At 45.3% G+C, this 16,741-nt stretch overlaps 1 protein-coding gene across 2 annotated transcripts in view; it reads right to left on the reverse strand.

The window, feature by feature from the left end:
* KNTC1 (kinetochore associated 1) overlaps nt 1-16,741 on the reverse strand; it is a 221,818-nt gene that overhangs the window by 37,658 nt on the left and 167,419 nt on the right. For both annotated transcript variants that reach the window (XM_073676226.1, XM_073676227.1), the window contains exons 57-59: nt 15,076-15,132; nt 14,898-14,952; nt 14,758-14,821 (exon numbers count right to left, since the gene is read on the reverse strand). In XM_073676226.1, coding sequence (XP_073532327.1) covers nt 14,758-14,821; nt 14,898-14,952; nt 15,076-15,132 — 176 coding nt within the window. The remainder of the gene's footprint in view (nt 1-14,757; nt 14,822-14,897; nt 14,953-15,075; nt 15,133-16,741) is intronic.

The following is a 16,741-nucleotide window of genomic DNA, read 5'->3' on the forward strand; positions in this document are numbered from 1 at the left end:
TACACTATGCAGCTGAATACTCACTCACTCACAATTCATCATTTGCTCTCCCCACCGACTCCCAATTCATCTATTGCCCCCCCATTCACAATTCATCACTTGCTCTCCCCTCCCATTCACAATTCATCATTTGCTCTCCCGTCCCATTCACAATTCATCATTTGCTCTCCCCTCCCATTCACAATTCATCATTTGCTCTGTACTCCCATTCACAATTCATCATTTGCTCTGTCCTCCCGTTCACAATTCATCATTTGCTCCAGTTAGCCAGTGTTCAAGAGTTTTTCACTCGAAACACGTATGGCATTTTTTATACACATCACCCCATAATATATGCTTTGTCGTCTGAGATGTCCATTTTTTGTCTTTTCTGCAAGCTTTTAAAAGGATTTGCCAATAAAGATTGTTGAATTTTAATTAATTGCCCAGTGTGTTGAGCTGCATCCATCTTCAATTCCTCATTGACCCAGGCGCTGTGCAGCAGCGAGGACTCAGTGCTCCATGCCACACTGGGATTACATCTCAGAGGTGAGCTGAAATTTTCTCTTTATTCATATCATTTGCTCCCCCCCCATTCCCAATTCATCATTTGCTCTCCCCACCCCAGACTCCCAATTCATCATGTGCTCTTCCCCCCACGCCCAATTCATCATTTGCTCTCGCCAACCCCCACTCCCAATTCATCATTTGCTCTCCCCACCCCCCACTTCCAATTCATCATGTGCTCATAAAAACTGCTTAATTTTCTCTCCCCCTCAACTCACCCACTCCAAATTTATTATGTGCTCTCCCCACCACCCCTCCCAATTTATCATGTGTGCTCAAAATTCGTCATTTTCTCTCCCCCCTCCCCCCCAACTCACCCACTAGAAATTCATCAATTGCTGTCCTCACCCACCCGCACTTACAATTCATCAATTAATTCTATTTAAAAAAAAAAGTTTTATATACTTACCTCTCATATTATCCCCTGCAGCTCCACTTCTGGACTGGCATCCTGACGCTCGCACATGCCGGAACGTACATGAGGACGCCATCGCGGTTCATAGAAGAGGGATTCTCTTGGAGATGTACGGCCGTTCCGTTTTGTCGGCCGTGAGAGCTCCAAGGCATCTTGCGCAGAGATGTATGCAGCCAGAGGCGGTGCGCCGGCACATGATATCCTGGGGCCCCCGTCAGCAGAAACACAAGAGGGGGGAACCCAGAATGCTTCCGGGCCCCCATTCTTTACTTATGTTCACAGGACCCCATACAGCAGTAAGGGCAGTAATGCCCTGATGGCGGCCCTGTCTGACCCGCTCAGCGGCTGATGGTGTATAATAGCAATATGCAATCCCTATGTAATGGGAGTAAGGCTTTTTCAACCTGGTGAGTAGGCTTAGATCGTAATAATAATGGTGATAATACTGCATTGTTAATAAAACAGAACAGGTGTTCGAAAAGAAAACATAAAACTCCTAAAGTGACAAAAGGTAAAACTATATGACTTTTCCCAAATACATGATACTAGTGATTTCAATTCTTTCCCTCAGGGATCAAGACACAGGTTCCACTTTCACTTTACCAGGGCAAGCGCAAAATCTTGTGAGATTCTCTTCTGAGAAATACCAACTATGAGGAGGGTGATCTGATTCTATACATCATCTGAATGGTAACAGAAGCCTTGTGCTTAGTTGTGGTGAAGATCCAAAGTGAGTAGATTAATTTGACTGTTTTACAGAGTCATCAGCCCGTAGCATAGAATTGGAGAAATGATTCACCTATTGTCTCGTGAATTTACCAAAAGTGAAGTACTAACGTCGTGCATACATCACTCACTAATGCATCCCAAAAGACAGTAGATCAGTAAAACCCAAGTCAGGTGACTATTTTCCTCACCCTCTACCAGGAACATGAACTTTAATTGTTACAGAATATTATTATTTATGAGCTGTGCAATTAGATGTCCCTGTGTATTAATCTACCCAGCTAAAGGATTACGGCTCTAAAAATCTAAATCTGCAAGAGGAGGACACAGCTGAATCTAATTTGTAAGAGACAGAAATCTGCTTCTAAAGGGTCAATCTCCAAAAGTTAGAAAGCTGCTCTAAAGGGCTAACATTATCGTCTCACTACTAGTGTTGAGCGAGAACTAAAATGCTCGGGTGCTCGGAGCTCGGGCTGAGCTCACCGTGATACTCGAGTGCTCGACCCGAGCAACGAGCCCAATGTTAGTCTATGGGAGACCCGAGCATTTTTGCGGCGGCACCCCCGGCAGTCTGTAGAAAGCCTAAAAAGTGCCCAAAACGATAGTGACAGTGCTCAAATGACATGGGGACAGCATGGGGAGCACCCCAGGAACTATTTCTGACCCTCAGGTCACTGCTGTCAACAACGTGGTCAGAGGTATTAAGCCACTTTTACGGGCTCACAATAAAACGTTCAAAAACGAAACTGAAACTGTTTTCCTGTGAAATATGTTAGGCTATGTGCCCACGTTGCATTTATGAAGCAGAAAATTTCTGCTGCATAAATGCAAGTCCTCTCCCGGAAAAACGCATGCGGAATTCCGCACGCGTTTATCGCGCATTTTTCGCGCGTTTATCACGCGTTTTCCACATGCGGAATTGCCTTGCGTTTTTTATGCATTGGACAAAGGCAATTCCGCTTGCGGAAACGCAAAATTAAATGACATGCTGCGGATTTTTGAACGCGGCATAAACGCTGCGGAAAAATCCGCAGCATGTGCATAGAACTTGCGGAATCCCATTGGGGACCATGGGGTGCGGATATACATGCGTTTTTCAAGCGTTTACGCTGCGGAAATTCCGCAGCATATACGCTTGAAAAATGCTACGTGGGCACACAGCCTTAAGGAACATCCTTTCCAGGGTAAAGACTGGGGTATATGGTAAAATAAATAACTAAAAACAAAAATACTCCTCCACACCTTGGGCTATGTTCACAAGTAGCATTTTTTATGCGTTTTTGCACTTTTGTATTGCTTTCAACCATGACAAATGCATTCACCGGGAAATGTCATTTTAACATTTTACAACCTTATCTGGCCATGTGCTGTGTGACACATGCATACAGTGCTGAAAAGACATGGGAACAGCATGGGAAAGACCCCTGGAAGCATCTCTAACACCCAGGTCACTGCCTAAAAGTGTGCCCATCAGAAGTGATCCTTGCCGCATCAGAAGATGCAGACTTGCAACTATCCCCGTGCAAGTCCTTGTCCCAGGGCAGTGTTCAACTGTACCTCCCCCATTCCTTGCAATGCAAGCGCAAATATGCAGCCAACCACCCACCCACCGGCTACTATACTGCTAGCTTGCACTTGAAATGGGGCCTTTTAGTTTGGAGGAGGCCGAAGCTGGCCACTACCTCATGGCTGCGTCGGCGGCGAGGTCTCCATACTCGGTCCCCAGCCGCCACTATTTGTCCCGGTAACCTTCCCCACACTTTTCTTAGCCTGGCCTGCTTTAGGGCAGCATTGGACAAGCCCACCAGACAACCAGACTCCTCCGGTGGGCCCTGGCATCTCCATCAGGGGAGTTGAGAGTGCCAAGGTGAGGAGCATGATGATGATGATGATAGAAGTTAGCATCTGCTTTGAATTCTTGGAATGCAAGCGTAAGTGTGCAGCCTGCCACCCACCCACCCCCCAGGCAGCAATACCATACTGCTAGCTTGCTTGCACTTGAAATGAGGCCTTTCAGGCTTGTGGAGGCAGACGCCAGCCACCATGTCATGGCTGCGTCGGCGGCCTGGCATCCAAACTCAGTCCCCAGCCGCCCGGCGGCCGGGTGTCCACACTCGGTCCCCAGCCGCCCCCATTTGTCTCAGTGCGCCTTATACACAAGCGCGCATACCAAAACATTACCTGTGCCCTCCCCAGTGCATTTAGTGGGAAGGACAGCCTATTCCGCTGTAGTGTGTGCACGCCAACCCCCTGTTCATGGCACATGCTAAGATGCCTCCCGCCCTGCACCTGTCATTGCAGACTTGCAACTATCCACGTTCAAGTCCTTGTCCCAGGGCAGTGTTTAATTGTACCTCCCCCATTCCTTGCAATGCAAGCATGCAGCCTGCCACCCACCCACCCCCAGGCTGCAATACCATACTGCTTCCTTGCACTTGAAACTGGGCCTTTTAGGCATGTGGAGGCGGAATCTGGCCACCACGTCATAGCTGCGTCGGCGGCCTGGTATCCATACTCAGTCCCCAGCCGCCCGGCGGCCGGGTGCCCACACACGGTCCCCAGCCTCCCCGCGGCCAGGTGCCCACACACGGTCCCCAGCCGCCTGGGAGCGGCCGGGTGTCCATAAACGGTCCCCAGCCGCCCCTATTTGTCTCGGTGCGCCTTATACACAAGCGCCGCATACCAAAACATTACCTGTGCCCTCCCCAGTGCATTTAGTGGGAAGGACAGCCTAACCACAAACACGTGGACAAGTGAATGTGGCCAGGGATGGTCCATCTCACTGAAAACTTCACACTGGGTTAATATTGTGGAAGCTGGGACACAGTTGGACACTAGGATGCAACACGTCCTCCAGACATAGAGGATTGCGGGTCCTGGGTCAATCAGGCTTCAACACAAAGTTCAGAAGGTAGACAGCAGCAGTGGTCGGCCTCCTACACAACGAGTAAATTATTCATGATCATGGGGCCATCCATCTCCTTAGCTTTCTGTTCCTTGGAATGCAAGAGCATGTATGTAGTAGCGGCTAGGCCTGAGGAGGACAGGGTTTTGGCGCATATCCTACCTCCTCCGAGGATTGCTTGGATGTTTTCCTGCTACTATCCCAGTTCTATGACTCCCGTTAAAACAAAACTTCAGGTGATGAATGATGGATGAAGTGGTGGCAAAGGAGAAAGAGCAGGAGGAACAGGGACCATTCACATCAATATCAGGCCAGTCAACCACACATGTCTTGTAGGATATGTTTCTGTACCAAAAGGAGCGGTTCGGCTACACAGTTATAGGGCATACAGTGAGTGAAATGCCTACCAAAAATTTCGAGGCACTCCAATGCCCCTTGGAGTGACATGGAGGTCAGAGGGCCTTAACTAAACCGTTTTTTCCATTTATAGCAACTGGGTCTCCTGTACACTGTTGGCCTAAGCAGTGAATGGAAGGCTTTCCAAAAATTATGAGGAACTGCAATGCCCCTTGAAACAGATGTGGATTACAGCATACTAAAAACCTTCTACCCATTATTGGGGAGTGGGTCTCCCTTAGTGTTCGCCTATGCATTGAAAAGCAAAAGCTGACTAAAATTAGGAGGAAATGCAATGCCCGTTGGAAGAGTCATGGAGGTTAGAGGTAATTAAAAACAACATTTCAATGCCCCTTGGAAGATCTGTGGAGTTCAGAGTGGTTTAACAAGACGGTTTTAATGCCCCTTGGAATAGACGTGGAGGTCCCAGTGGAATAAAAAGACAATATCAATGCCCTTTGGAAGAGTGGTGGAGGTCCCAGTGCAATAAAAAGACAATATCAATGCCCCTTGGAAGAGTGGTGGAGGTCGCAGTGGAATAAAAAGACAATATCAATGCCCCCTTGGAAGAGTGGTGGAGTTCCCAGTGGAATAAAAAGACAATATCAATGACCCTTGGAAGAGACGTGGAGGTCACAGTAGCTTAACAAGACGGTTTTAATGCCCCTTGGAAGAGACGTGGACTTCACAGTAGCTTAACAAGACAGTTTTAATGCCCCTTGGTAGAGACGTGGAGGTCACAGTAGCTTAACAAGAAGGTTTTAATGCCCCTTGGAAGAGACGTGGAGGTCACAGTGGAATAAAAAGACAATATCAATGCCCCTTGGAAGAGACGTGGAGGTCCCAGTGGAATAAAAAGACAATATCAATGACCCTTGGAAGAGACATGGAGGTCAGAGTGGTTTAACACGACGGTTTTAATGCCCCTTGGAAGAGACGTGGAGGTCACAGTAGAATAAAAAGACAATATCAATGCCCCTTGGAAGAGACGTGGAGGTCTCAGTGGAATAAAAAGACAATATCAATGACCCTTGGAAGAGACGTGGAGGTCACAGTAGCTTAACAAGACAGTTTTAATGCCCCTTACAAGAGCCATGCAGTACAGCATATTAAAAACATTATTCCCATTATTGGGGAGTGGGTCTCCCATAGTCTTTGCCTATGCCTTCCAAGCAAAAGCTGCCAAAAATTAGGACGGAGGAACTTGCAATGCTGGCAACACGGACCACGGTCACCCTGGTGGTATAGTGGTGGTGGAAGTGGAGGATAAGGAGAAGAGCAAAAAAACAGAAGAAATGAGGAAGCGTATACCCATGTGTGGGTGTGAAGCGGTGCATGGGAATACACCTCTCGAAATAACACAGTGGATTTGACTTTATGTTGCTCTGCTGTCATTTGGTGGTGATGAGAAGTCTGGCCCAATCCAGCCCTTGTTCATTTTGGTAAGGGTCAGCTTGTCAGCATTGTCAGTTGACAGGCGAGTGCGCTTATCAGTTATAATTCCCCCAGTGGCACTAAAAACACGCTCCGATAACACGCTAGCGGCAGGGCAGGCTAGGACCTCCAAGGCGTACAGAGCGAGTTCATTCCAAGTGTCCAGCTTGGATACCCAATAATTAAAAGGCACAGAGGAATCATGGAGGACGCTTGTACGGTTGGCAAGGTACTCCCTCACCATCTTTTGAAACTTTCAATTCCTTGTGAGAGCACCCCGCGCCTCAGGGCCTGTAAGCTGGGCGGGTCTCAGAAAACTGTCCCAGAACGTTGACAGTGTTCCCCTGCCTCTGCTGGATTGGAGTTGCGTCTCTCTCACCTGCACGCCTTGGTTGGGCAACGAACTGTGACCTCTGCTGCTAGCGTGTTCAGATGGGAATTTTTTTTTAACAATTCTGCAGCAAGGGCCTTCTGGTACTGAACATTTTTGGAGACCTCTCCACCTCAGGAATAAGAGTGAAAGTTCTCCTTGTAGCGGGGGTCTAAAAGTGTCACCAACCAGTAATGACTGTCACCCAACATTTTGACAACGCGAGGGTCACGGTTAAGGCAGCGTAACATAAAGTCAGCCATGCGTGCCAGACTGGTAACGGGCAAGACTTCCGTGTCCTCACCAAGATGACGACTGACCATGGTCTCCTCCTCCTCTCCCTCATTGTCCCCCAATGCACGTTGGGACGAGATGAGGCTGGGCTGTGTGCAATCGCCCGCTACGTCTTCTTGATCCATCTCATCATACTCTGGCTGCAATGCCTCCTCTTTAATTCTCTGGAGAGAGCGTTGCAAAAGACAGACAAGTGGGATGCTGACGCTAATGATGGCGTCATCGCCACTCACCATCTTGGTGTACTCCTCAAAGTTTTGTCAGACATCCAGGTCCACTCCTGAGGTCTTATGTGTGGAGTCTGACTTGAATATCGACGGCCTTGTTGCAGCTGGTACTCCACAACTGCTCTCTTCTGCTCACAAATCCTTTGCAACATATGGAGGGTAGAGTTCCAACGTGTGGGGACATCACACACCAGTCGGTGTGCCGGAAGCTGCAAACGCTGCTGCAACACAGCAAGGGCGGCGGAAGCTGTAGCCGACTTCCGAAAGTGAGCTGACAGGCGGCGTACTTTGACGAGCAGATCTGGCAACTCGGGGTACGATTTAAGAAAACGCTGTACCACAAAGTTAAGCACATGAGCCAGGCATGGTACGTGTGTGATCTCGCCTCGCCTCAGAGGCGCCACCAAGTTACGGCCATTGTTACACACGACCATGCCTGGACGTAGGTTCAGCGGTCTCAGCCACATATCTGCCTGCTTTTTCACAGCTGTCCACAACTCACAAGCAGTGTGAGGTTTATCACCTAAGCTTATGAGTTTCAGCACAGCCTGTTGCCGCTTGGCGGAGGCAGTACTGCAGTGCTTCCAGCTTGTAACTGATGTGGTGATATCTGAGATGGAGGCTGAACATGAGGAGGAGGAGGATGATGCGCAGGAGCTGTACACTGTGGGGGCACCTCTGACTGACATAGGGCAAGCAATCCTCGGTGTGGGGAGGATGTGTTCCATCCCAAGGTCCGACTGGGTCCCGGCTTCCACTATGTTTACCCAGTGTGCCGTCAGGGAGATATACTGTCCCTGGCCACAAGCACTTGTCCACGTGTCCGTTGTCAGGTGGACTCTCCCAGTAACTGCGTTGTTGAGGGCAAGGCAGATGTTTTGGGACACGTGCTTGTGTAGTGCGGGGATGGCACACCGGGCAAAATAGTGTCGGCTGGGGACCGAGTACCGAGGGACGGCCACAGCCATAAGGTTGCGGAAGGATTCCGTCTCCACCAGCCTAAAAGGCAGCATTTCCAACGCACGCAGTCGTGAAATGTGCGAATTTAGGACTGTGGCCCGTGGGGTGTTGGCTGCAAATTTGCGCTTTCGTTCAAAGCTTTGGGATATGGACAATTGAACGCTGCAGTGGGACGTGGACGTTGATGCTGTTTCTTGAGAAACTGCCATAACAAGTGAAGACTGAGAGGAGGGGGCATCTTTGCATGCAGTATGGACAGGGGATAGCCTTGCACGCACAACAGGGGGTTCTCTTACAAGCACAACAGCGGAAGAAGCAGTGGTGACACCCGCTGACACTGGTCGTGGACCCTGGGGTTCACCCCACAAAGTCGGGTGCTTTGCTGACATGTGCCTGATCATGTTGGTGGTGGTCAGGCTGGTAGTTTTGTCACCCCTGCTGATGCTGGCCTGGCAGGTGGTACAAATGGCCTTTTTGGGGTTACGGGGAACGGTTGCCCGCCTTCTGTCTGCAGCCACCACACTGCTTCTTACTGCCTTTTGGGGTACTCTGCCTCCCTCCCCCTGTGTGCTGCTGGCTTCGCTCTGCGTGTCCTCCTGCCACGTTGGGTCAGTTACTAGATCATCCACCACCTCCTCCTCTTCCACTTGCGCACCACGGTCCTACTCCTCACTTCCTGGCAATTGTGTCTCGTCATCGTCCACCTCTTGTGACAAATTGCCAGCGTCGACTTCCTGTGGCCGTGGCTGTTCAAATATTTGGCCATCGCTACATGGGATCTCCTCTTCCACCACTTCAAGCGGGCAGGCGAGGGGCCCAAATATTGAAATGGACCAGTGAACAGCTCTTCAGAGTGTCCAACTGTGAGATTAGTTGCTGTCGGACGACACACGGCATGGTGGGAGGAAAGAGCATGCGGTCGAGACTCACGGCTACTAAGACTTGGCCGTGTGGAAGACAGATGGAGGTGGTGGTGCCCAGGTAACTGGAAGTATTATCTGCTATCCAATTAAGAACCTGTTCACACTGATCAGTTGGCAATACTGGTGTTGTGTGCTTCCCTAGTAATTCGGTCAAGAACTGGAAGCGAGAAGATGTGGCTGTTGGTTGTGGCACATTTTCACCTTGGCCACGGCCCCGTCCTCTGCACGCACAATCACCAGAATGTCCAGTTCCACGTCCCTTGCCACGCACCTTGCCCATTGTAAAGTAAGTAAAATAGCTTACACTCGCACTATCAATGGCAAAAGGGTAATAAAAAGGAGATTAGTACCGTGGAAGAGGAAAACCACAGTTCTAATTTCCTGGCGTATACCAGACTTTTTTAAATAGATATATTTGTGTCTGAACAGTCACCGAGACACTCAAACTGTTTTTTGTTTTTTTTTATGGAAAAAAGGCAAAAAAGTGGATAATACAGAGATTTGAACCGTGGAACTGCAAAACCACAGTTCTAGTTATCTGGCCGAAACCAGACTCTTTTAAACAGATATATTTGTGTCTGAACACTCACAGACACACTCAACACCAAAAGGTTAAGAAGACGGGTATTTGTACAGTCTGACAGAGGAAAAAAAAAAAGGATTTAGATGAAAAAAAAAGGATTTAGATGAAAAAAAAAGGATTTTTCCTGGCCCCTGAGACCTGGGGCTAAGTCTAGCAATTTGAGCAGCAGCAGCAGCACACAGGACTGTAATGCAGTGTTTGCTGGTATAACCACTGCGTCACCTATACAGCCTGTCTGCCTGATATCTGGGATGGATATTAGTCCTCAGAAGGACTGTTTGTTTGATTTTGCAGGCTTTAGATACCCTACACTACCTATTTTGCAGTATAAATCTCTCCCTAGCTCAGCAGCACTCTCCCTACACTGTCTGATCCGGAGTGACTCTGTCCAAGATGGCAGCGCCCGGTTTTAAATGCTCGAGGTGATCACTGTAATGCCCACAACCAACATGGCTGCGGCACTACAGTGACTGGCTGGCAATCCCTGCATGTTCATTGGCTCTGTAAAGAGCGCCAAACATGCAAGGCGGAGACCCGAGCTCGAGCCCGAGTAACCCGAAAATGCTCGGTGCTCGCTCAACATCCCGAGTAGTGAGATGCTCGGGCGAGTACCGAGCAGTGTCGAGCATGCTCGCTCAACACTACTCACTACATAAATACAAGAGTTACCAGTAGCCACAATGAAGACCGTAACTGAATTTAACTTCATAATACACAGTGATCCATATCACATTGCCTCTAATATAATAACACCTATCATGAAGCAAGACTGTGATTTCATATTACACACTGAAAGTCGCCCCCACGCAGCGGCATCTGCCAGCTCAGAAGCAGAATATGATATCTATATATATCTATATAGATATACAATACAGACCAAAAGTTTGGACACACCTTCTCATTTAAAGATTTTTCTGTATTTTCATGACTTTGAAAATTGTACATTCACACTGAAGGCATCAAAACTATGAATTAACACATGTGGAATTATATACTTAACAAAAAAGTGTGAAACAACTGAAAATATGTCTTATATTCTAGGTTCTTCCAAGTAGCCACCTTTTGCTTTGATGACTGCTTTGCACACTCTTGATGAGCTTCAAGAGGTAGTCACCGGAAATGGTCTTCCAACAATCTTGAAGGAGTTCCCAGAGATGCTTAGCACTTGTTGGCCCTTTTGCCTTCACTCTGCGGTCCAGCTCACCCCAAACCATCTCGATTGGGTTCAGGTCTGGTGACTGTGGAGGCCAGGTCATCTGGCGTAGCACCCCATCACTCTCCTTCTTGGTCAAATAGCCCTTACACAGCCTGGAGGTGTGTTTGGGGTCATTGTCCTGTTGAAAAATAAATGACGGTCCAACTGAACGCAAACCGGAAGGAATAACATGCCGCTGCAAGATGCTGTGGTAGCCATGCTGGTTCAATATGCCTTCAATTTTGAATAAATCCCCAACAGTGTCACCAGCAAAGCACCCCCACACCATCACACCTCCTCCTCCATGCTTCACGGTGGGAACCAGGCATGTAGAGTCCATCCGTTCACCTTTTCTGCGTCGCACAAAGACACAGTGGTTGGAACCAAAGATCTCAAATTTGGACTCATGAGACCAAAGCACAGATTTCCACTGGTCTAATGTCCATTTCTTGTGTTCTTTAGCCCAAACAAGTTTCTTCTGCTTGTTGCCTGTCCTTAGCAGTGGTTTCCTAGCAGCTATTTTACCATGAAGGCCTGCTGCACAAAGTCTCCTCTTAACAGTTGTTGTAGAGATGTGTCAGCTGCTAGAATTCTGTGTGGCATTGACCTGATCTCTAATCTGAGCTGCTGTTAACCTGCGATTTCTGAGGCTGGTGACTCGGATAAACTTATCCTCAGAAGCAGAGGTGACTCTTGGTCTTCCTTTCCTGGGGCGGTCCTCATGTGAGCCAGTTTCTTTTCAGCGCTTGATGGTTTTTGCAACTGCACTTGGGGACACTTTCAAAGTCTGCCCAATTTTTCGGACTGACTGACCTTCATTTCTTAAAGTAATGATGGCCACTCGTTTTTCTTTACTTAGCTGCTTTTTTCTTGCCATAATACAAATTCTAACAGTCTATTCACTAGGACTATCAGCTGTGTATCCACCTGACTTCTGCACAACACAACTGATGGTCCCAACCCCATTTATAAGGCAAGAAATCCCACTTATTAATCCTGACAGGGCACACCTATGAAGTGAAAACCATTTCCGGTGACTACCTCTTCAAGTTCATCAAGAGAATGCCAAGAGTGTGCAAAGCAGTCATCAAAGGAAAAGGTGGCTACTTTGAAGAACCTAGAATATAAGACATATTTTCAGTTGTTTCACACTTTTTTGTTATGTATATAATTCCACATGTGTTAATTCATATTTTGATGCCTTCAGTGTGAAAGTACAATTTTCAAAGTTATGAAAATACAGAAAAATCTTTAAATGAGAAGGTGTGTCCAAATTGTTGGTCTGTACTGTATATCTATCTATCTATATATATACACACACACATACACACGCGCACACACACACACACACACACAGTGCCCAGCATACATGAGTACACCCAGCAAACCTTTTGTTTCCTTTCAGAATCAACATTTTATATGTGATATCATATTATAAAATACTCCCACAAGTGTGGGCCATTGATTGCAAACAGGATTTGTTATTTTGCACAACCAGAAAAGTAACTTTCCTAAAAAATTCATTCAACACCATGTTGCAAAAATGAGCACACCCCAAAGAAAGTCTTCGGAGCAAAGATAAAGTTTGGACAACAAAATTATAATTGACAAGAATTCAATCACATGTAAGTCTAATTATTCATTTAACAGGTGTCCAGCAGACAGCTGACTATAAAAAGGCATTACTTAAAGAAAATGCCTTCCCATTTCAAGCTGTTAACAATGGCACCACATGGAAAAGAAATGTCACAAGACCGGAGAAAGAAAATTATTTCTTTAGACAAGAAAGTTGAAGGTTTCAAGAAGATCAGCAAAGCTTAACTTATCAGAATACTGTAGCAAAAGTGATACAAAAATTTAACACGATGAAACTGCAACCATCTCACAGAGATGTCCAAGCAGACAATGGAAGTTAATACCTAAACAAAAGGGTCTTCTGATTAGAAGGGTTGAAGAAAATCGACAAGCAAGGTCACTGCAGTTAGCTAAAGAATTAGAATACCAAAGCTGTAGTGAATGTTTCCTGTGACACAATACGGCGTACACTGCAGAGAAATGGCAAGCATGAGTGTCGTCCATGAAGGAAGCCTCTCCTAAAGACCATGCACAAAAAAGCCAAGCTACAATTTGCCAGGCCTCATGCTGTAAAAAATATAAAGCCTACTGGGACGCTATACTCTGGAGCGATGAGATCAAGATAAATATTTTGGAACTGGTGGCTTGAAAACTATATGGCATCACAAATGTGAGGAATGCAAAAAAAAAAAAAAAGCATGGCACCTACAGTGAAACATGGTGGTGGCAGTGTCCTTGTGTGGGGCTGCATTAGTGCTGCTGGTGTTGGGGAGCTACATTTCATTGATGGTATTAGGAATTCACAGATGTACTGATCTATTCTAAAAGAGAAGATGCTACCACCACTCTGTGCCCTTGGTAGACGTGAACTTTTCCAACATGATAATGATCCAAATTAAACATCTAAGGCCATTGTTGCATTTCTGAAAAACAGGGTGAAAGTGATTCAGTGGCCAAGAATGTCTCCTGATCTGAACCCAATTGAACACCTATGGGGAATTCTGAAGAGCCTAGTTGGGCATCACTCTCCATCCAGTCTCTAAAAAAGTTCATTCTTGAATGAAAAAAAAATAGACGTTGCAATATTTCTGCAAATATTTCTCTAACTTGTTCATTCCATGCTTACAATATTTGGTGCTGTCCTTAAAGAAGTTGTTCACTACTTTTTCCATTGATAACCTATCCTAATCCATCAATGCCTGATCGGTCGGAGTTCGACACCCCTTGCTGATCAGCTGCTGTGTCGGCAGCAAAAAATACCCACTTGCAGAGCTGCTAAGTCTTCTGATAGTCGCGCCCGCAGGGTACTACACATCTGCCTCCTATTGATTGGAATAACAGGCAGATGTGCAGTAGCCTGCCTCGGCCACTACCAGAAGACGGCCAGCTCCGAAAGTGAGCACATCCAGTCGGCGGCCGCTGCTGATAACGGCTTAATGGCGGGGGTGCCGGACTCCGGCAGATCAGACCTTGATGACCTATCCTTAGGAAAAGTAGTGAACAACCTCTTTAAAAATCAGAGGTCATACAAAATACTGGATGTAATAGTTTTTGATGTGGGGTGTATTAATTTTTGCATCAACTAATTTGAATAAAACTGAACATTTTGTAATAAAAGTTATATTTTTAACCTTGCTTTCATGTTGGGAGTTAAATCTTCAATAAAACTTAGTCTTGTCAAAATTTTGGAAATTGTTCTTGTGTTCAGTGATATATTGATTAAAATCTTACTTTTCATAGGAGGTGTACTCACTTATGCTGAGCACTGTGTGTATATTATAAGATGGCGGAACGGTACCAGAGGAGAGCCAGGAAGAGCAGAAAACAGTGGCTGGTAAGTATTTAACTAGGGGCAGGGAACAGACATTAGTGATACCACTCAGGCGATGAAATAAAAAAAACATGCAGGAGTGGTGTTTTAAGTTAACCAGCCATAAAGCTTTAGGAAAAATATATTTAGATGTGGATAACAGAAGTTGCAAATCCTCTACTTCTTAGAGGATTTTTAATAGTGCTGATCTCCACATCAGCACATCTATAAATTGATGGATTCTGTGAACACAAGTGAGGTGACTACGTAGATGACTTTATGAACAATATACAATACTCAAAAAGCATATCTCTTCACTTAAATTACAGTTTAGCACAAAATGAAGTAAAAAATATATACATTCTTCGGAAACTATAGAACAATTTTAAATTGCTCACCTTAATAATACCAAAAAGGACTGGTAGCATTCTTCAAGCTGTGAGGGGCTTGGAGGACAAGAAGCTACAAAACAAAAGAAAACCTGTTCAGATAGCAGTAATAATATCCAAACCTTATAATAATAGAAATATCAACATACCGCAAGCAAATGGTGCCAGTATGACACTACGCCATGCCCTGCTAAAGTTTGGCACCTATAAACAAAACCAAACATTCAGACTAGTTTAGATAATTTAATTAGATCATTATCAATTAATTATGTATTTAATTATACCATACTACGTTCATGTGACAACCAACGAAGGGAATATACATACCTCCCAGAGGCAGTGGATGCCGGTGATCGCTACTAACACTTTTCTGAGGTAAGACATCTACAAAAAATATAAAAATAATTAAAAGTTTGACTTCTATATCGCTTGCTATAGCTATGGTTTACATACATATACCATGTGTATATCACTTTAATCAGAATTTATGAAGATATATGAAATTTGATGAAAATTCACACAAATTCGTAATTTTTGAACTTTAAATTTTTATACTTTTAAAACATAGCAATACCAGGCAAAATGGTTAATAAAAACACCATATGTCTACTTTACATCAGCAGTTTTGGCATATCATTTTTTGTGAGGATGTTAAAAGGGTTAAAAATTTAGCAGTAATTTTTCATTTTTCGCAAAAAAAATTTGCAAAACCTATTTTTTTAAGGACCACTTCACGCTTCAAGTGACTTTGAAGGACCTGTATGCCAGAAAACCTCCAAACAAGATCCATTTTAAGATTGCATCCCTCAAGGTATTCAAATCCACATTTAGGAAATGTATTAACCCTTTACGTGCTTCACAGGAAGTAATGCAAAGTGGAGGGGAAATTTTTTTTTTTTTTTCTTACAGTAAAATGTTGCTTTAGCATCAAATTTTTCATTTTCACAAGGGTAACAACAGAAATTTCACAAGAAATTGGGGGATCTATTTTGTCCTGAGTAAGGCAGTAGCACATATGTAGTAGGAAACTGTAGTTTGTGACAGAGGGGCTCAGAAGGGAAGGTGCTCAATTTAACTTTAGGCATGCAATTTTGCCTGGAACAGACTGCAGTTGCCATATCATATTTGCAAAGATCCTATAGTGTGAAAAAAACCCACACAAGTTGTTGAGGAGAGCTATAGGCTCAAATACTTAATTAACCTCCAGACATAGGAGATTGAGAGAAAAGACCCACAAAGTGTATTATTTCACCTTACATAAGGTTGTTTAGATCAAAAAATGGCTGCCATTTCCTGTTTCATCACACCATGCTCTGTTCTGGGAGGAAGCTGCATTCTATAGAAGGACGAACCAACCACAGAGTGACATCGCATGGACTATGCCCCCCTGATGACCGTATGGACTACGCCCCCCTGATGACCTCATGGATCACGCCGCTTGGACTAACCAATCAATACAGCTGGTTACTCACATTCTGGGTTAACCGAGCCCACATACAGTGTTTATATAAGTCTATGTTCGGGTTGAATAAAGACACTTGGAGCTGTGCCATAGCTGATCAAGGAGAGCTTACATCCAACTGTGTGTGTCTGATGTTATTCTTTCTTGCATGCACTTGATCATATCCCTTAGGCCAGGAGTAGGCAACTAGTGAACATACCAAAGTGTTCACCCTAACAAAGTGACCCAACTTTGGATACGACACACCCTCAAGGCATTCACCTAAGGGTGCGGTGCACATTTCGAACCCACAGATAATTCAAACAATGTTGTAACAGTGAGCCGTGAAAATTAAAAATTACATTTTTCCCAAAGTTTACAGAACTTATTACTTGGTGTAAAGAAAATAAACTACATTTTACCAGTAATAGGTTTTCATAGCCCAGATTTTTAATTTTTACAAATGGGAATAGGTAAAAATTGTTATGCAAATTCTCCCAAAAACATCAATACCCCAGATATTGTCAGAGTACTACTCCATTTGCAGAGCCC

Source organism: Phyllobates terribilis, unplaced genomic scaffold (assembly GCF_046119375.1).
Source record: "Phyllobates terribilis strain yellow unplaced genomic scaffold, ASM4611937v1 Scaffold_1__5_contigs__length_1240528914, whole genome shotgun sequence".
Classification (NCBI taxonomy): Eukaryota; Metazoa; Chordata; class Amphibia; order Anura; family Dendrobatidae; genus Phyllobates; species Phyllobates terribilis.